Below are 21,666 nucleotides of genomic sequence, written 5' to 3'. Positions count from 1 at the left end.
AGGATACATTTGTCTTGGTACATGGGTTGTCATAGACTTATAACTGCCTTTTGTTATGGTTCTATAAGCACATTAGGTATTTTTACCCAGAATATTTTTACCAGTCATTACTCCCATGCGTGTGAAGCATTCCTGTATTTTTCACATTGCATCCAGCATATTCAAATCCCTGACTGGGAGAATTTGCCTCCTGGTTGGGATCAAGTACCATCATGCATGCTGTCTCCTGGAGAAGTGTGATCACGCTGTACAGTATTTGATGTCTGTCCGTGCTCACCCCCTAGCCTCTGATCCAGGTTGTATTAGTTTAGTCAAGATATAATTTCTTGTTAAATTACAGAACTCCTCCTGTTTATATGCTGCTAAATCTGAGGGTCAAGCTACTATATGTAATGTCAGTTGTAAGTTTTGAAATAATTTATTTAGGGGGTAGTGTCTTTTCTGTAGAGCTGTACATTTTGAGCTTTTTCCACATGAATTATGTCCAATCCCATTTTTCACCCCCCAGCATTGCTGAAAGCCTACAGATACCTCACAGCCACATTGCACACATGCTGTGACTGACTAGCAATGTGGGATTTAGTTATGGTATATTGAATCGACCATGTTTGAAGTTTTGTTGAGAGATGGAGAATTCCAGAGGTAGAGTATAGCACGGGCAACATGGAGAGGTGGTGTGCGTTTGTAGAGAAAAAAAGGATGGGCAGGAGTCTGAAGGGATATAATGTCAAAGATGTAAATGGGGGATGGCCTTATAGGTGAGAGACTTTTGATTCATATTCTGAAGGCTAAGGAGAGCTTGTGTAGGGCTTGCAAGAGGAGAGGTGGACATAGGCCCTTATTCAGATCTGATCGCAGTACAATTTTTTTTCTCAAAATGGGCAACATCATGTGCACTGCAGGTGGGGCAGGTGTAACGTGCAGAGGGATTTAAATTTGGTTGGGATGTGTTGAAAATTAAATCTAAATTGCAGTGTAAAAATAATGCAGCCAGTATTTACCCTGCATAGAAGCAAAATCACACACAAATCTAACTCTCTATGCATGTTGCATCTGCCCCATCTGCAGTGCACATGGTTTTGCCCATTTTTAGAACAAATTAGTATTGCGATCAGATCTGAATGAGGGCCATAGTGTGCCAGACAGCATAGATCAGACTGATCTGTGGAGAAGGCAGTAGGAGGCCAAATAGGAGGAGGATTCAGTAGTCAAATCTGGAGATGACCAGTGAGTGGATGAGTATTTTGCTAGCATCCTGGGTGAGAATGTTTGATAATAAAATGACAGGACTGCGAGAAGTACTGAATGTGTTGAAGGAGGAGTCGAGGAGAACTCCCAAGTTGGCGTACTTGAGGGCTAGAGAAGATAGTTGTTCCGTTAACAGATCATTAAATTGTGGAAATTAAGATTATACTTGATGGAAAGAGTGGCGGCATCTAGGTGAAAATAGCAGAGACAGTTGCAGATCCGAGTAAGGATCGGGGGAGAGGTCAAGGGAGGAAAGTTCTGTGTACCATAGAGATCATATTGGAGGCCAAACGAGTTGATGAACTCAATTAAAGAATGTATAAAATGAGAGTAGGAGAGGTTCTAGAACAGAACCTTGAAGGACCCCCTTCTGTTAGTGGATGTGAAGTCATGATAGGAGAAGGAGTGGTTGGAAGACGGCCAGGATAGGGCAGTATCATGCATCCCAAATAAGTGAAGGATATGCAGATGGAGGGTGACTTACTTTGCATAACCAAAATAGAAATAAGCTGTAGGGTTGAGTGTAGGATTATTATGCTGGCATCACATGTTTTTTATTAAATTGGCCTCATTTACCAATGTAATGCCTGAGCTTTCTCAATCATCCTTTTTTTCTATGGACGTGCTCAGAAATGTGGTGAGTGGGCAACCACTGCCTACCTGCATGATCATGCGCTGCGTGTACTAACATCCATTGTGTGACATGGGTGTTTGGCCTTAGTGTCCATTTTTGTCATGGGAACACAATGGATTTGTTTGTTTCAGGACAGATGCTGTGATCTTTGTGTGTGAGAGCAGCTAGAAGTCTGAATTCTCTGCAAATAATGTGTTTCTGTTTCATAGTAATGCAAATCAGGGCTGTGCTGTACTTCACTTTCAGGCTAGCATGATGGCATAGTGGTTAGCATTATTGATTCACAGCATAGTGCGATCTCTCTGGAGTATGTTCTCCTGTTTGCATCCAGTTTCCTCCAACATCCCAAAAGACCTACTGGTAGACTAATTGCACTCTGACAAAATTAGCCCTGTGGTGGGAGAGCTTGTATGTTGGGTAATTTAGACAGCACTTTCCAGTTTGCAAGGGATGGACATAAATGACACATAGTAGTCAGTCCTATTGTTTGTAAAGGGTGCTATGTGATGTTGCCGTGCCTCTTTATTTAACTGCGGCAAAGTCACCTGATCTCGCACCCTTTGCTGGCTGAAATCAGATTTGCCAAATTTGCACAGTACATTTGGAAAGGATCACTAATACCGTGTTCTCACTGAGAGTGAGAAATACATGTTTTTTTACACGGCATTAAAATCCCGGGACTGCAGGGACGGACCCCCATTCTCACTGCAAGGCAAATTCCCGGGTGAAGAAGTTCTACCCAGTAATTTGCCTTTTAACACAGGTTTTTATGCAGTTAGAACGGGTCAACTCGTGTCTTCATACCCAGATGTCAAACACGGGTAAAAAGAAGGGTTTTACCAGTGTATGAGATCCGGGTATGCGACCCGTTCACACTGCAAAAAAAAAAGTGTTAAAAGGCAAATTTCCGGGTCGACATGCTAGACCCCGGAATTTGCCTGCAGTGAGAACGGGGTTTAACCCCTTCCCGACATTTGACGTATATATACGTCATGGCCGGGATGTACTTCCCGACACATGACGTATATATACGTCATGACTTTAAAGTGCCACCGCGTCCAGAGACGCGGTGACAGAGGGATGATGTCTGCTGTCCCTGACAGCAGACATCCTCCCTCATTGCCCAGGGGGGGCAGCTATGCCCCCCGTCATGGGCGATCGCTGTGATTGGCTGTTCAAACATGAACAGCCAAAAACAGCGTTAAACTGCGTGTTGTGTAAAAATTAGACGCTGCTGCCCCCTAGTGTCCAAAAAAATTAAAGGAGGTTGAAATAATGATTTTTTTAATAAAGTATAGATATGGTCTTTGTTAGTTATTAACTATTTTGAGTGGTATGATTATTTGTCTCACAAGCAGAAAATGTAACATTTTGCAAATAGCAAAATGTTCCATTTTTTTACGACATTTTGGTATTTTTCACAAAAAAAAAAAAATTGTATCGACCAAAATTTACCACTAATTTAAAGTACAATGTGTCACGGGAAAACAATCTCAAAATCACTGGGATAAGTAAAAGCAAAAAAAAGTTATCCCCACTTAAGTGATACATGTCAGATTTGAAAAAAAGGCCTCTGTCAGGAAGGCAAAAACATGCTGCGTCGGGAAGGGGTTAATATGAGAATTTGCAGTGGACTGAAAACCACTGCCCAAACAGAAAGAGAAAACGCCCCTTGTTAAATTGCGAATAGATCACTATTCCCTATCCAATTGCTAATCCTTTTGCAGTTCCCGAACTATCAGTTTCTGTTGTCTGTGCAAATCTGAGTAGGTCTGTGAATTCCACTAATATGTGACTGAGACAGACTGGAAGTGGTCATTGCTAACGTCATGGACCCTCCTCAGAAATGACTGGGCACGCCTACATTTTTCCAACCACTTCCAGAAAACTGCAAGGGAATTGTTACAATCCATGTGTATGTTCTGTTGCTATATCCCCTTGCACATGCTAATTCTCTGATTAGCGATCCATGCTGAATATTACGGACCTCTTTAGGCGGGAGCAGGTTGCCATAAATCCACAAGATCCTTGTGGATAATTGGATTGATCCGTATTCTCTGAACAGAACTGTGCCAATTGGTGTCGCTATATTTATAAGCTCTTTGGCTCTCCCGGGCATACTACTGTGCGCCAGTGGTTCCCCCACTGGTGCACACACACATCACTCAAGCCCCCCCCCCCCCACCGTGCAGCAGCCCCAGGGGAGCATGGGCTGCTGCAGAAGGCAGTGCCTGAAGTGGTGCACCCAGGAAAACCCACCACTGAAGGGTTTAATGATACTAACGGAGTCTAGATCAAAATGTACACCATTGCTTATGGCAGTGGTTCCCAAACTTTTTTGAATCACGGCACCCTAGAGCATCAAAATATTTTCATGGCACCCCTAGGCCAAATGCTTCTTATCGAGAAATTCAGAAATTAAGTGCATTGTATTTATATGTCACAGTTATCTGGTGAGGGACAGGTTTTGCTTTTGTTTGTCCACATATGTTATGATTGGCAGCCACAAGCACTGGTTTTGCCTGGTACATTGGCCATAAATAATATGAATTGATCTTGGTCCACCAATCCAAGGCACCCCTGCAAGTGTCGTGAGGCACCCCAGGGAGCCTAGGCACACAGTTTGGGAACCACTGGCTTATGGTGATATCAGGCACTGCGACAAAATAATGCTTCATTTTGTTTTTTGCAGATGGCAGAAAATTTTCAAATCTCGCTTGGTGCAGCTAATAGTGACATATGGAAACACTTTCTTTGTGGTCCTAATAGTGATCTTATTGCTGCTTCTGCTAGGTAAGTGCATCAGTAAATGTTGGTCTGTCACTGAGCGTCTGCCACTACGATGATCCGGTGATGGTGGTTGCAGAGAGTCGGGGACCATTTGTGGTAGATAACGAGGAGTTGTTCCAAATCGGTTGATTGAGGGCCACTCAGATTCTAAATTGACTGCTCTTTGATGCTGCATCATTGTACCCAAGTGCTGGTTGATGGAAAGCTGCTCTCCCCCCCCCCCCCCCCCCCCCCCCCTCTCCTCCTTTAAAGTCTTGAACTAACCCCCCTTCCCCAGCCACACGCTGAAACTGCCCACATACTTACCGTATGGCGTCCTGGAGGCCGGGAGTTCGGTGTCAGGAGCCTTATTGGGATTCTGGCACAGGTCTCCTGGTAGTAGTCAGGATGCCAGCGTCAGTATCCTGACCACTGGGGTGCTAACAGAACACCGTTAAGACTACAGCATAAAGCATTGCTCTGCTTTCCTTCATTCTCGTATTAGTGGTGGCGATGTGCAAATGTTTATTAGTTTTCTGCATGGGATTATTGCAGTCTCTGCAGCGCTATGTGCTGAGTATGCTCTTGTGGCATTCTGTAGAACGGAGATAACAGCAAGCCCAGACTCTGCTTTCTATTAAGTTCTGTGAGGGAGAACAGGGAGGTCCGTGTTGAGCCTATTGTGACTCCTTTTTCAGTCCTGCTTTTATCCCGCCTGAAAAAAGATGGATAAAACCCTGTAGTATGTAGCCTTTTCTTTTGCGGGAGCATACAGCGAAGAAAAAGGCAAATAGCATTTCTTTATTTGTTTTGTATGTAGATAAAGTACAAGATTCTACAAGACCGCTATAATGGTGTCAACTCTTTGGACAATCCAGAATTGGCTTATAGGGAGGTTGACTCCACTCTCTGTGGCGCCTTCACTACTGAGTGACCAGAAGTGTGCTCTTGTCCATTCCCTCTGGCCTGCTCTGCCTCACTATCTGGCTTCTGCGGGGGACACTACAAGCGTCACGCACCAGCATCGTTCTATAGGCCTGTCAATGGGTCCCCCGAGCTGTACTCCTTCACTGTTTACATTTGGCTTTTTCTCTGGACCCCATTTCACATTCCAGAGGCAGGTGGGGGGAGAAGGACACAGAGTAATAAAAGTTGATTGAAGATGTTCTATGGCCATATCTAAATTGTATTGATGTAAAATATTGTTCATTTGAGACATTTAAGGATTAGCCAGAATTACATTTGATTGCAAAGACAAGCTCCTCGCTCAAAGCAGATGCACCTGTTCCTGTGCAGGAGAGGAGACTTCACCTCCTGCGCCTTTGGGGAATAGCAGGAGAAGCTGTGCACTGACACATACATTGCCACGTGTGTCTTAATAGTTAGCGCTCTCCTCTGCCTGGTGCATTATGGGAAGCTACTTACAGGAGTCGCATGCCTGAATGTGGATACATCGCCACTGTTTACTTTCACACCCCCTGGCTGTTTATTACAAGGTTATCAGGCCTGGATTGTGTATGTAGTTGTGGCAGATAAGAACGGAATACCTTTTTATGTACTGATTATTTAACATAGAAAAGCTGTATATAGTGTCACATTCAGTTAGTAGCCGAGCAGTATGTTAGAGAAGAAAACCTGGCCTCCTTCTACTCTCATACCTTATTATTGCCAGCAATATCCATGTTGGTGTTTCCTGCGGTTATAACAGGCCGTACATTGTGTCAGGATGTCGCAGCTGATCACGCGTATGCTGTTGGCACCCTGTATCATGAGCTTCAAGTGATGAACTAACCTCACAGTGCAGTGCTGAAGTTGTCCTGCAGGATTTGCAAGTCCCTAGCCAGCAATATTGCTTTGCATGTGTACTGCAGTAAGGAAGAGAGAGTTGTTTGTTTTATCCCAATGCATAATGTATGTAAATGTAGAGCATACGGAGAGGGGGCCTGACTGTGTCCATTTTACTTATTGATGATTTATTTTCAGGACAGACCTGTATAAATTTCCTCATCAGTGTTTTCCCATCTACATCTGCTGAAAATGTAGTTCTACTCTGCAGTACTTGGGACAGTGATCTCTGCAGATCTGTACCACCAGTTTAAGGCCGTGTCCCCCAGGAAGTTAACATGTTAAACCCCTTGCCAACCTACCACTAAAGCCCTATACACAGGGCGACTGCTACCTCCATGCTGGGTGATGTGCTTCAGCACACAGCGCTGTGTGCTGAGCGATCTGTGCAGAGTGGGGCTATGCCTATTGTTCATAAGCAAAGCCCCGCAATCTAACTGGAAAAACAGTGCTGTGTTTCCCTGCGGGTGATGTTGACGCATAGGGCTATACGCATGGAGCAATCAGCGATCCATTTCTAAGTGATCTGGTCAGAATGCTTACAAATAGAGCTGAAATCACCCCGTGTGTAGGCCCCTTAAGGTCTATGCGTCTATAATCCCTGTACGCTCAAGTGGATGTGCTCTTGCAGTATATTGGAAGTGCTGATATCCTCTTTTATAATAAATTAAGGGTTTGTTTTGTTTCACAGATGCGTTTCGTGAGATCCAGAAGTATGGGGTCGGAGAGCAAGTGGACCTCAAGAACAATCCGGTGGCTGTGGAACATATCCACATGAAACTGTTCCGTGCTCAGCGTAACCTGTACATTGCTGGCTTCTCCCTCCTCCTGTCCTTGTAAGTAGATTACTCTCTTGTTTTTTAGAGTTAAGTTCAATAAGGAGCAAGCTACACAATGTGCCATTACATTGGCATAGAAATGCCAGCAATGGGACATCAACCAGCACCTTCCTCTCCCCGGACTTGCTGAGGAGAGGAATAAAGCTTTGAGTGAAAGTCCGGGGCTTCCAAAAGCACCCCATATACATACACTTAAGGTCCCCACACACTGGGCGATGCACCTGCAGTTTGGGCTATTTTCCTGTGATTTCCGTAATCAATCACTGGAAAAGAACCCAAAGTGCAGCTGACTGACAGCGGGTCCAATGCAATGCGCGGACCCGACAAGTCACCCCTACTGCAGAAGCAAACTCCTGGAATGCTTCTGAGCTGGACCGGCTTGACTTGGATCGCATGCGATAGACCACAATATATTGCATTTGACCCTGGGAAGTTACCGGGTGGCTTAAGCGAAGCATTGCGTGCACCTTCTCAGAGGAGCCTTTACTCCCGTACTGAGCCAACACTTACTACTTTGCCTAATTATCTTCTGACCACATGGTGGCAGTAGAAACCCTTGTATTATGCAGTCAGTGTAATCCAATGCTGTAATTCCACAATAACTTCATGCGGCATGGATTTAAGTATATATTTAAAAAAAAAAATTCTTTATTTTGATTTTTCAAATTTCCATAACAAACATAAATATTTCCAGCATAGGGACTTCCGGTTCGCGTGGCTCTGAGGAGGACGCTTTTAATCTGAGCTCCCGGATCGTGGGCTGATAGGGGTTACTGGTGGCCTCTGCAGTGGTCCTGCGTACCCCCATGACACTACCACAGCTGGGGATAAGAACCGGCAAGAGTCCCGCAACGGGACTGGCTCCCGCACACCCCCTAAACACCAGAGTTCAACTCCACAAGATTGGAGTGCAAGGCGCGGCCGCAATCTCACATACGCGTCCTAGCCGAATCTGCCCCCCAGCCAAACAAAAGCCCACCCGGCTCGGAGGCGGAGATGTGGCCAGTTCTCTCTCCCCCCCCCCCCCCCCCTGCTAACTCACCATAGCGCTGACTCCCTGGTGCTGGCGGGGACACGATCAGGCAGGCACAAGATCCGCATCCGTGCTGATTTACGCGCACCCTGTCCACCACTTACCGCTCAGCTGCCGCAGGTCCCCCCGCTGACAGCCACCTCCACAAATTGGCACTTGGCGACGGGACAGAGATGGATGACTATAACCTGCGCACATTGCCCCCGAGACCGTCCCTGCTGCCAGAAGCCAGCTGACTGCACTGCCTGCACTCACCCAGCAGACCCTCTGCAATCCCAGGACATCAACAACAGCCCCCACTGCAACCACCTGCCTCTATTGGGGACACCACAATCTTCCCAGCCCCCTTCCATTGGACTTTTGCCCTCCACATCTGAGCACCCTCACAGTGTGACTGCCTCCCACTAACACTGAATTTCCGAGGGACCCTCTTGAGGCCCCCCCCCTTTGTGTTTGGCCCTTGGAACATTTTGATACCCAGCAGATCCTCCGGAGCTCCTACACCAGACCAGGCGTCTGGTCCCTAGCATGCTCATTGCCCAAACCGCAATTACCTGCCTCCATTGAGCCCACCACTGCTCTCCCACCCCCCCCCCCCTCTCCTTTTTTTTGGACCCTACCCCGCCACACCTGGCCAAACACGCATTGAGGCTGCCTCCCACAAGAGACTTGTGTACAGGTGTCCTTTTTGGAGGCCATCCTACTCCTACACCGCAGTGGTTGTGACTCCGTCACGTGGCACCTGGTGTATCCTGACACCCCACAACAAGCTGCAACAGGGTAGCCTTTACAATCCCAAGCCTGTTGCCCTCTAACCACTGCTTGAGCGACCCACAACCCGCACCTACCTACCGCGGTTGTCCCACCTGGACCCACTGGATTGGACAACAACCAATCCCATATCGACAGAGCTTATTATAAGCTAGGGCCACGCCTCCTCCCATATCCTTGGCAAGCCGTCTTCTACTGTTCCAGGACACGCCGAGGGCGCTGGAGATGTGATTACTAGGAAAAAAATGGTCCCAGCCCTTGCACAGGCCCAACTTCAGTGGCTGTACCACGAACAACCATCTACGCATCGTTGCTATATCTCATTTAAACTTTATGCTATTTGTTGAGAACATATCTCCTATCGCATTGTATGTTATCGGATAACCTTTCTTTTATTTTTAATGTATGCTAGGTTGACCATGTTTTGAATTTATTGTATTACGTATCTCTCTGAAATAGGGAGATGACTCCTAAACTGATCTCTCTTGGTTATGCAAAGGTTTTTTGAACCTTACTCTTCTGCTACCATGGTAAGGCAAATCCCAGGGGGGGCCACAGCCCACCCCCATCTCTTCCCAAAGCCCCCCTGCAAAACCATCTACACCTCCAACTCCCCGTCTTTCCCAACTGGTTTCGCAGACCGACACCCCCCCCTCTGTCGGCCCTCTCAGCGACTGAGGCGGCCCACGGATCAACAATTTCGAGAATTTGAAAACGCATTGGCCTCAGTGTTCTCCCAACCTGATACAAATTGTAAGCGTATCTCGTCCCTTGAACAGAGGGTTAATGACCAAGACGACACACTGTTGACTGTTCAATACTCTGTTGCCCGCCATGAAGTGACAATAAAATCGCTTTCAGACAAAATTGACTATCTAGAAAACCTGCGATTCCTGAATCGATCACTGGCCAAACCCTACTGCAATACCTCCAATCCGACCTCACCCATGCTCTGGGCCTCACGACCTTGGGAACAGTCATTATAGAGAGGGCCCACAGGTTGGGTCTAGAACGGGCACAGCCTGGCGATCGGCCCAGACTGGTCATAGCAAAGTACCTGAACTACAGAGACAAGGAATCCATACTCGTGCATACTGTAGGGCGGGTTCGGTATCTGTAGACAGCTGGAAGATCCTGATATTTCAGGACTTCTCTGCGTTGGTTTCACAGAAGTGTAGGGAATTCTCCCCAATCTGCAAAATGCTCTTTGACCGCCACTACCAATTTGCGCTACTATTCCATGCAAAACTAAAAGTCACAGTTCATCTTTTCGAAGATCCCCACTCAGCGAGATCTTTTGTGTCATCGCTGGCACTGGCCGAAAATTCTCCTCCATGATCTCCACTCCAGGCCGGCCGGGACTAACCCCGAAGGCAGACCCCTTTATAAAAGGCAGATACGGAGGGCTCTTAAAAGAGCTGATGCCCCTGTACCCCCTACTATTCCTCTTGCTACTCTTACCCCTGTTGAATCATTATAGATTAAGACTTAATGTAAAGTTATGTTTATGTGTTTTTATGTTCATGGTTCTTGGACCAATTACCTGGGCGGTTGAAGCCTCGGTTTTTTGTGTTTTCTTGTTGGAAAATGTTGAAAATAAGGATTGGAGCGATTGTAAAAATTGCTTCTCTTTACCATCTAAATGTTTTATTATCAACTACACTGCAGTGCGGTGCTGCGGGTGGACGTGGCTGGAACACTGAGCTGATGATTCTGGGTTGGCTCCCCAGAGGCTGGGCTGGGCTGGGGAACCATCTACAACACTGACTTTAATTACTGCCAATCTTAAGCTGAAACGTAGTGTGGGATGATGCCTCGACCACGACACAACACTTCCACCACCACTACAAATGACACACTACATGTAATTTCATGGAATTATTATTATTATTTTATTTATAAGGCGCCACAAGTGTTTTGCAGCGCCGTACAAAGGAACAATACAGGGAGACAAAGCTTGGCATAAGTAATGTTGGAGATAAACTTCACTTTTAGGTCCATCATAGATCTGTAAGACTTGTATGAATCGATTGAGAGACGAATGAAGTGCGCGCACACACAAGTTGCGATTCCAACACACGTCTGGCTTCTCGTTTATTTTGTCCAGGGATATATACATGCATACACAGTTTCCATATGTCATATTTAGATAAGCAATACATGAGAGACTCATTCTTTGTTTCAAGGTCCTGCTCACCCTCCCTCCCCCTCTTTTTTGGTTTCTGTTGGTACCAAGACATTCCTATGCTCTGAGACTTTCTTCATGTTATCTTGATAGTAAAGTGGGGGGTGGGGGTCTATAACTTTACTGGTTCAGGACTAGAATACAGAGTGTCAGCATCTATTATAACTCCTAAAAGACGAGATAAAATGGCTTCTCTCATGATTATTATATTGTTGTCTCTTTCAACATTGAACAAAAAAACAAAAATACAGTACAAATAAAGAGCGCCACAGATCAATACACATTACAGCTTAAATGTAAGTAGTGAGGACTCAATCAACATACAACTAGAGGCTTGAGGCCAATGATGGAGATGAGTATGCAGAGGAAGATGGTCACTGAGTGTTGGAGTATAGGAGAGCTGTGAGTGACATGTGAAGAGAAGTGGGCTTTGACAACAGGAGGGAGCTTACAATCTATTAGGATGGGGAGACAGACAGATTACAAGAGGTGCAAGCGAGTGGGTGGTGGTTAGATAGCAGGATGTAAACAGGCAAGGGGTCGGAGAACCAGCTGGTTTATGCAGTGGAAGGGTATGCTTTGATGAATAGGTGAGTTTTCAGTGCCCGTTTGAAGCTTTGCAAGGTCGGGGAGAGTCTAATGGAGTGAGGGAGTGCGTTCCACTGAAGGGGTGCAGCATGGGCAAAGTCCTCTACTCTAGCATGGGAAGCAGTGATCAGGGTGGAGGAGAGATGACAGTCGTCAGCCGACCGTAGAGGGCGGGAGGGTGTATGAATGGAGATGAGGTTAGAGATATATGGAGCAATGGAATTCGAGATGGCCCTGTATGTGAGTGTGAGGTGTTTGAAGAGGATTCTGTAGGGGAATGGAAGCCAGTGCAGATTTTGTTGAAGGGGAGTGGCAGAATTAGAGCGGCGGGAGAGGAAGATAAGCCTGGCTGCAGCATTGAGGACACATTGGAGAGGAGCCATTTGGGATTGAGAGAGGCCGGTGAGGAGAGCATTACAGTAGTCAAGCCGTGAGATGACCAATGAGTGGATGATCAGCTTAGTTGCACTCTGTACATGGCCTAAACTCACCGGTCAAACGCAAAAAGATTTCTACTCATCTGAAGCGCCTTTCCCCTGATATAGTATTTCTACAAGAGACACACTGGGCACTTTCTCAGGACATATCGTTAAGGGATGTATGGATTAGAGACGAGGGGTAGCTATTCTTTTCCACAAACGTCTACAGTACACAATAGTATATACCCTAAAAGACGAAGAGGGTAGGTTTCTACTTATGGATGTGCTTATACAAAACACACCCTACACCCTATTAAACTGGTACGCCCCGCCACTCCCAAACTACGCCTTCTACCAGGCTCTCTCAAACCTGCTGCTACAACATATAAATCATAACCTACAGATGGAGCTTGGCCCATCTTATCAGGGGCTTGCGTTTCTAGCGCCAGCCCCGCCATTCCCGGCCGGGGGCGCGCGTGCACGAGACACTCGCATGCCCCCTGGCAACGGAGCCTGCCTCCGGTCCCCACCGCCTCCCCCGCTGTCGCAGCAGGTACCCTTTGCCGCCTCGAGCACCCATCTTACCCTGCCTGTCTCCCTGAAGTGGAGATGGGCAGGGACACGCAGCGTCCCCGCCGAGAGTCCCAGTTCAGTGTAGCCCCTGTCCTCTGGCGCTCGTCAGCGGGGAGGGTCTGGCGAGCCCCGGCCAAGGATGGCTGGGGCTACATTTGTAATAATCGGGGGGGGGGGGGACTTTAATTTGTGTGGCTGACCCCCTTCTGGACAGGTTGTCCCAACACCAACCTCACTCTCCCACTGGGGATAAGGGTCTCCATCTTCTTCAGACTATACATAACCTACATGACTCGTAGAGAATCCTAAACCCTAATGACAAAACATACACCTTTCACTCATGTCCACCACTCATTCTCTAGAATCGGCTATCTACTGCTTTTAAACCCACTATTTCCCGGAGTTCTTGCAGTAGACATACATGATATCTTAATCTCAGACCTCGCCCCCATCTCAGTGACCCTTCAGAAAGCAAACCCGGAAACCATAACAAGGTTTTGGAGGTTCTCCTCGTTGTCCAAATCGGAGCAGTTCACTCAATTCTTACACTGCAGATGGCATGAATACACAGATGATAACCTTGTACATTGGAAAGACCCTGCTTTTATTTATGGGCTACCTCGAAGGCTGTCCTGAGGGGTCGTATAATGGCCTACCAATCCAAGAAACGCAGGGAACACAGAGAAAAATATAACTCTCTACACGATTCTGTATCCGAGGCCTACCACACATGTGGGACACCCGTCCGACGCCACTGTCCTAGATTACAAGCAAAAGCACCAATTAATGGAAAGCTTCCTGTTGGCAGATGCCAAAAAAATGTAGGCTTTGTGTCTAACCGTTATTATAGGTGGGGCAACAAAGCTGGCTGATTATTGGCCAATATGACCAGGGGACATACAAGTAAACACCATCAACCTCATTAGGGACCTCGGTGCAACACACAGGGAACATACGACAACAGCTATCCTATCTAAATTTCACTCTATGGAAAGATATCCACCCCTTGGAAAATTTCCCCCGTCCATCATTGGTCAGCATACACACTGGGCCAAAACACCCAGGGGGAAATTTACTAAGATGTGTATTCTACTTCACATGTTATGGGCAACCAATCAGATCCTGTCTACTATCTTCTAGAGGGTGCTAAATAAATAAGAATTAGATTCTGATTGGTTGCCAATAGCAACATCACAAGTGAAGTAGAATACCCATCTTAGTAAATCCCTCCCCTGTGTGTATGCACCTTTTAACCTTCTCTCCCAGGAACAAAACCAACTTGATCGGAGTAGATTATGCTTGTAACCAGCGCGTAAGGTTAATGGCGGTCAATTTTGCATTAATTTTAACAGATATATTGACCTATAACTTTCAGGAAGGCTTTGATATTTTCACTTTAGGAGTAATGGTTATATATGCGCTCAGGGGACTAATCGGAAAATGGGCTCCGCTCCATCTCCGCATCACATGCGTTAAGGGGTCTTGAAAGGCTTTTTAGTAAGTAATGAGGAACCCACCTTTCCAAATTTGCTAACCTCTTTGAAAGATGATATAGGAGCCCCAGAAGTATCTCTAACTGGGTATTTTGTGTACAATTAGTAACAATCTGGATTCAATGGCCTCCAAAGTCTCCATCATAAATCGGGTTTACCCCACATTAGGTAAGTAGAGATTCACAAGGGCAAACCACTGCCTTGCTATTGTGACCATAACAAGAAAGACCCCCCCCCCCCCACCAGCTCCTGAACATTTGACAATCTCAAGTCTTTAAACATTCCTCAAGTAATTATTTCAAACCAATGCAGATTTATATTCGTGATAGTGGTCCATGTGGGAAATATTTCAAGTAATCAAGTGTAAAAGATGTGATGGGTAAATGGGGGGTGGAGACAAGTAATCCTATCCTATGACACCTGATATTCAAATGATAACCCAAAACTATACCAGAAAACATTGACTAAAAAAAGTATTCAGAGAAAACCATACAAAGAAATTGAAACCGCTCAGGAGGTCAGAGCAAGATTTCACACCCCAGACTTTGAAGCAAAGATCACCATCGGTTTCGCAGCAGCAGATGATGGGTCTTGCACGTAGAATTCCGGTCTTCTGACCAGTTTCTGCACGGTTTGTAGGAAGAACAGACTGCTCAGATGAATCTGGCCTATTCGCCAATGACACTGGGGAATCCCAAGTGGAGCAGGACTTATGACTTCATCATTGCCCCTTCATGAACAACTTGAATCCCCATTGAGACCTAATATTAGGTTTCCCTAGTTCTTCCGGAGTGGACAGAATAGACATAGAATTTGATGGCAGATAAGTTAAGATCCACTTGGCCCACCTTTTTAAACAAGTTACCTCAAACCATATTTGATCCTTATTGTTTTGTAAGGAGATCAATATGCCTGTCCTAAGCATGTTTAAATTGCTCTACTTTATTTGCCTCTACCACCTCTGATGGGAGGCTATTCCACTTATCTACTACTCTTTCTGTGAAGTAATTTTTCCTCAAATTTCCCCTGAATCTACCTCCCTCTAGTTTCAGTGTGTGTCCTCTTGGTCTGTTGCTCCTCTTCCTGTAAAGAATGTCTCCCACCTGTATTTTGGTAAAACCCTTGAAATATTTGGAAGTTTCTATCATGTCCCCCCTTTCCCTTCTCTGCTCTAATGTATGCATATTAAGATCTTTTAGTCTTTCCTGGTACGTTTTGTGATGTAGGCCATGCACCATTTTAGTTGCTCTTCTTTGTCTCTAATGTATTTATATCCTTCTGGAGATATCGCCTCCAGAACTGAACACAGTACTCTAGATGAGATTGTACCAATGACCTATACAGTGGCCTTATTACGTCTTTCTTTCTACTGCTGATACCTTTCCCTATGCAACCAAGCATCTGACTTGTCTTCTTTATTGCTTTGTTACATTGCCTACCTGCCTTTAAGTCCCCAGAAATAGTGACACCTAGATCCCTCTCTTCCTCAGTAGTTTCCATTACAGTGCCATTTATACTATATTTAGTCTTTGGAATTTTTAAGTCCAAGTACAGATATCTTTGCCCGGCGCCCGCCAGATTCCTTTCACTGGCGAGCGCCGGGGATAGGGACTGGGACGCGCGTGTGTCCCAGTATCACGGCGGCTGGGCAGCGTCTCCCTGCCTGTCTCTGCTTCAGGGAGATGCTGCCCACTTTGGGACGGTTAGGGGGACCTCCCAGCAGGCTCCATTGCCATGGGGCGTGCAAGCGTCTTGTGTGTGCTAGCGCCCCTGGCGGTAGCCTGCCCCTGCAAAGTTTAAAGCCTGCTCCATCTGTACATGATTTTGCATATTTTGGCATTAAACTGTAGTTGCCATGCTTGTGACCGTTCCTCTAATGGACCTGTCCTAGATCATCAGTCATTTGTTTTACCCCTCCTGGTGTGTCTACCCTGTTGCATACCTTTGTGTCATCTGCAAAAAGGCATATTTTACCCTTTTGTTGCAGCACAATGCTGGACAAGTCCTGAAATATTTGCATTGTCATCCCATTGAATTCAATGTCTGTGGCTGTCCAAGTCTTATTCAGTTTCTCCTCTTTGACTGTAGAATGATGCAACTGGGTGTATGAAAGTAATTTTTATTTATTTGTACGTTCTTAAATGTCCACGATAACGCTGATAATACCATTGTAAAATTTCTAGAACAGATTGTGTGGCATGGAAATTATTTTACTACATTATGACTGATCCTCACCCAGTTCCGAGTACAGAGTTTGGACTTTCAAACCCTAAAATACATGATCTTTAATCAGTCGCATGTAGCCAGTTTTAATTAGGTGAAGTTTAACTAGGTCCCTAAATAGTTTATTTCCTTTACATGTGTTTTTTTTTTTTTTTTTTTTGTTCTCTTGATTTAGTTCTTACCAGCGCAATTGGCTAGCCCTGTAGAGTATGTTAAGGATAGAGAGAGTGTGTTTCAGAGTAGATGATTGACAACAATAGGAAGCCTGCTTTTTATTATGTGTTATTTAGGGGTCATTTTAAAATGTTGGTGTCAAATTGCCTATATATGTCGTTCCATCCTCTCCTCCAGCCACCACATCGATGTCCTGCTTAAAAAAAAAAAAGTGTTAAGGTGCCCATACGCTTATCCGATTTGGGCCTATTTCACCCGATCCAGGTGGATCTGGCCAAGCAATCTGCCCAAATCGGATGCGTGTAATGTCCCCCTTGGATCCTATGTTTGGTCCTGTGTGCATCGAACCTGAGCCGGAGGTTGGACCTACTACCCATCCGACCTCCGACTCGCCCCCTCCCCGAGATGGGGAAAGGAACCACATGCGATCCTGCCGCCCGGGAAAGTCTCGGGCAGCTCGAGGGAGTTATGCGGGGTACACACCAGGACGACCCGCTCACGATGCACATCGTGAGCGGGTCGTCAGTGTATCGTCCGACCCGCTCACGATGACGCGGGGGGGCACGACCCGCTCACGATGTGCACCGTGAGCGGGTCCGATCCGATGGCGACCCGCACCCGGCTGTATGGTCGTCATTCAGATCCTACCTGCAGCAGGTAGGATCTCAATAACGACCGACCGACCCGCGGGACCGCGCATCGGATCGGTATCGGTCCACACCAGGTCAGAAAAGGGCCCAATCAGCACACAATCTACATCCAATTGATCGGAATTGGATCTAGATTGTGGGGATCGGGCCCTAGTCGTCCTGGTGTGTACCCAGCATTAGATGTTAGAATTGTGTAAAAGGTGCCCATACACTACTGTGATGTATCGCAGCAGTGTACACTGCTGCGATAATACATTGCAGTATTCTTCTTCCTATATAATAATGGAAAGCGCTGCCCTTCAACCCTGTCCTGCATTAATTAGTCATTGTACGGTCTGTATACCTTTCACGGCAGAGAATACATTTAGAGGGATTACAGTGTGTAAAGACTTGCAAATTGTCATTAACATTTCACTCTGTTTCCCCGACCCCAAAAGTGATTCTATTTCATAACAAGCTGAGAACATTTAGCGAGGCACTAAAGAAGTTTATTTTTGTGTGTATGACGACTGTACTGGGCACACTTGTATGTACTGGCTCGGTAATATGTTGTGTACTGGTGTTCTTGGAAATAGGGTCTGGCTGTCCAGGAATGCAGAGCTTTTAGAACATAAATGTTTATCTATCTAGTGAATGAATAGACTCCCTCAGCCAAAGTAGCATCTTGAACTTGCCCTTCATTCTTTCGTTACAAGCATTTGTTTTCGGTAGTTTTTTTTGGTGTGTGTGTGTGTGGGGGGGGCTAAATGAAATGTTTTGTTTACATACCGCAGCCCCATGCTGGATTGCCAAGCTCAGCTCTAGCAAGCTGAGCAGTGGCAGAATTGTAGTAGTTTATGTGCCAATATAATCTCCTTGTTAAATGATGATGATTTGGGAAAGGAGGGTGCTTGTGGTGCAGTAAGGCAACATCTTTCTTATATGGGGCACTTGGAACCTTGTGACAGAGGCCCAGTCAAATGAATCTTCTGCACTCAGACTTGTACTCCAACCCCTCTATACTGCTCCTCTGGCAAGAAACCTCTTGTACAAATCACTTTAGTTTTGAATCATTTTATTTATTTTTATTTCAAATTTGTGACCACCTTTTAACAACCGCTGCAGTTATTCGCTATTTGCACTGTGCCAGAGGCTACGAGATGCACTACAGCAGGTATGAGGTGCCATTGCAGTTCATTGTTCAGCTTCCTATGCACCCATCCCCTACCAGGGGAAACAGTCAGTACCATCCTATCTGGCCTCGAGATGGTGCAGTACCAAACGCACACACACACATAGGGTAAATGTTCCCCCTCTATCTGCTTTGAATAGGAAGCTGCTGTTGGCTTCTTCACTGGAGACCGTATAACAGCAGTGGGTGCAGAACCCCTGTCGCTGTAGAAGCCAGGTCAGACCTGGAAGGGGGGGGGGGGGGGATGCTGCCTTTTGTGAAGTGTCCGGGTCTGTGCTAGTCCCTAGGGCAGGGATTGTGGAATCTTTGTCACTCCAGCTCTTGTCTATAGCCAGCAGAGGGCACAGTTGAGGAGAGCCCCGATCAGTGCCGCATGCTGTCTATTTTGTAAAGGTTGAATGTTCTCTTTGCTCGATCTGTAAATAGGTTAAATTTGTTACTAAAGTCTTATGGTGCATACACACTGAGCGATTTTTTTTTTTTTTTTTTTTTTTTTTTCTGGGGGGTGGATGACTTTGCATAGCAGGACACTATGGAAAGCCATCCACCCCATAGCTCATCCGCTGGTAATAGCAGCAGATGAGCGATGGTGGCTAGCGATGATGCGGGAGTGCTCATTGCAGGGCTGTACACACTGGCCAAGTTTTGTGCTGCTTTCAGCTCAGTCACCCAGTGTGTATGGGCCTTTAGCATTGCTACATGTTTTTGCTAGTTAAAGAAATATCTATTCGACCTGGTGATAAAATCCTATTTTGCACATTGTACTTCAGTTTTGCATAGATGTGGCCTGGGCCAACCCATTAGTTACACGTGGGCTGTTTGAGCATCTTTACAACACGTGTGAGACACATGTAACTGAAAAATCCACTTTTTTTTTTTTTTTTTCTTCACTGCAGTCTTCTGAGACGTCTGGTCACACTAATCTCCAAACAAGCCACTCTCCTGGCATCCAACGAGGCCTTCAAAAAGCAGGCTGAGAGTGCCAGCGATGCTGCCAAAAAGTACATGGAGGAGAATGACAAGCTGAAGAAGGTATCGGGCACTGCATGTTTGTAGTGATGTACCCCCTAGCTGTTGTGTGCCATGGGGTGCAGAAGTGTCATACATCAGAAGTGTAACCGGTTATCAGCTCCAATCAGTCTTCATGATAGTTGTACGGCTTATTGGTGATTCAAAGGGAAACGGGGGTGCGCACCAGCATGCTCTAGTTCAGTGCTGGCCATATCAGCCCTCGAGATCCACCAACAGGCCACGTTTCCCAGACGACCTAGCTGGTGCACAGGTGTAGCTGTTTCTCTGACTATCACATTTTCAAACATGTGCTACATTCATTCCTAACCAACACATTCCACAGAGTCACAGGTGGCCAGGAAAACATGGACTGTTGGTAGATCTTAAGGACCGTTTTGGCCACCCCTGGTCTATTAAGGACGGAAATGTCTTTCTCTAGTGTAAGAAAACCACTGCCTGAAAAGCTTAGCACCGTATTTAATTCGTTACGGGTCTATATACTATGCCTTGGAGTGAGCTAAAGAATACGGAGGTAAAGTAGCAGCCAATCCGCTCCTAACTGGCAAGTTATGGCCTGTGTTTGAAAAATGACAGGGTCTGGATGACTGATCTCAGTCAACTTTGTCGCTGTTTGGCGTTACGCATATGTACTGCTATCCGTACGCATTCGATAGTCATTTGGGTACTTATGTATTATCTGGGCTCCCGATTTTTTTTCATTGCATGCCACTACTTAAGGCATGCAATGCAATGCGATTTTTCATTGTAAGGACCTGATTTTTCATTGTATAGTTAACCATGGGTGATTTCATACCTCCACTATCCAACTACGCATGGAGTTGATTTTATATAGTGTGGCGAGTGTAGCGAGCCACCGTGCCCCGCGAGGGGACGTGGATAACTTTACATGTATTCTGCGTCCCCTCGTGGGGATCGCCACGCTTCGGGCACCATGCGTAGTTGGATAGTGGGGGTATGAAATCACCCAATGGTTGACTATACAATTAAAAATTGGGTCTTTACGATGAAAACTCGCATTGCATTGTATTCCACTATATTGCATGCGATGTGATGCAATGCAATAGTCGGACGCCCAGATAATACATAAGTACCGTCATTTGATAATCCAGTGATCAGCTCTGAATATTCCCCTAAATACATAGACCCCAACTGTCATTTTTCAAACATAGCCTGTTTAGAAGCTGATTTGCCACTGCCTCCCGGTTCATCACCTCACCGGGCTTAGGACCTTATTCTAGTTCACTCTTTCTGACAAAATCCTTCTTAGATTTACAAAACCATGTGCACTGCAGGTGGGGCAGATGTTACTTGTGCAGAGAGAATTAGATTTGGGTGGGGTTTTACTTCAAAGTGAGATCTATATTGCAGTTTAAAACAAAGCAGCCAGTATTTACCCTGCACTGAAACAAAATAACTCGCCCAAATCTAATTATGTCTGCAAAAGTTACATCTGCCCCCCCCTGCAGTGCACATGGTTTTGTCCATCTAAGAAGGATTTTGTCAGAGTGAACTAGAATAAGGCCCTTAATAGCTATTCTCCTTTTTAACTTCTGCTTTATCAATCTCTGAGTCTTAGTACATAGTTGACAAGTGTACAGTAGGGAAAAACCTCTATAAAGTGCTATTTTGCTTTTGGCTGCTCTAAACATTATTTGCAGCTTTGCTTGTAAAAATACAAAAAATCTATGTACTTATTCCTGGAAAAGAATGCAAGTTCTTAAGCCGGCGATCGCACCCTGTGCTACAGATTGGTGCCCCCTTTTTTGGATCAAGTGACCATTTGCTCTGCTTGGTTCGGCACTGCATTATGCAAATATTAACCAGCAGGGGTCAGTGTTGCAGCAGACTACTCAGTGTAGCTGTTGTGATAACCCCTGTTTCATGATTTACTGCCACTCTCTGAATGATTAGGCCTTTAAAGTAACATCAGAATTAGCTTTATTGGCCAGGTATACTAGGAATTTGTTTTCGGTTTGCTGTGCAGCAGCCAGGTGGGTAACAAGTAAACAGCATACATAT

At 45.7% G+C, this 21,666-nt stretch overlaps 1 protein-coding gene across 2 annotated transcripts in view; it reads left to right on the top strand.

Annotated features, from left to right (window-relative positions):
- The window catches only part of BCAP31 (B cell receptor associated protein 31), a 50,701-nt gene that overhangs the window by 7,228 nt on the left and 21,807 nt on the right, over window positions 1-21,666 (top strand). For both annotated transcript variants that reach the window (XM_083159022.1, XM_083159021.1), the window contains exons 3-5: window positions 4,575-4,675; window positions 7,188-7,332; window positions 19,512-19,647. In XM_083159022.1, coding sequence (XP_083015148.1) covers window positions 4,575-4,675; window positions 7,188-7,332; window positions 19,512-19,647 — 382 coding nt within the window. The remainder of the gene's footprint in view (window positions 1-4,574; window positions 4,676-7,187; window positions 7,333-19,511; window positions 19,648-21,666) is intronic.

The sequence above is a fragment of the Crinia signifera genome, chromosome 9 (genome assembly GCF_055691185.1).
Source record: "Crinia signifera chromosome 9, ASM5569118v1, whole genome shotgun sequence".
Classification (NCBI taxonomy): domain Eukaryota; kingdom Metazoa; phylum Chordata; class Amphibia; order Anura; family Myobatrachidae; genus Crinia; species Crinia signifera.
This window is presented reverse-complemented; position numbering and strand designations above follow the sequence as displayed.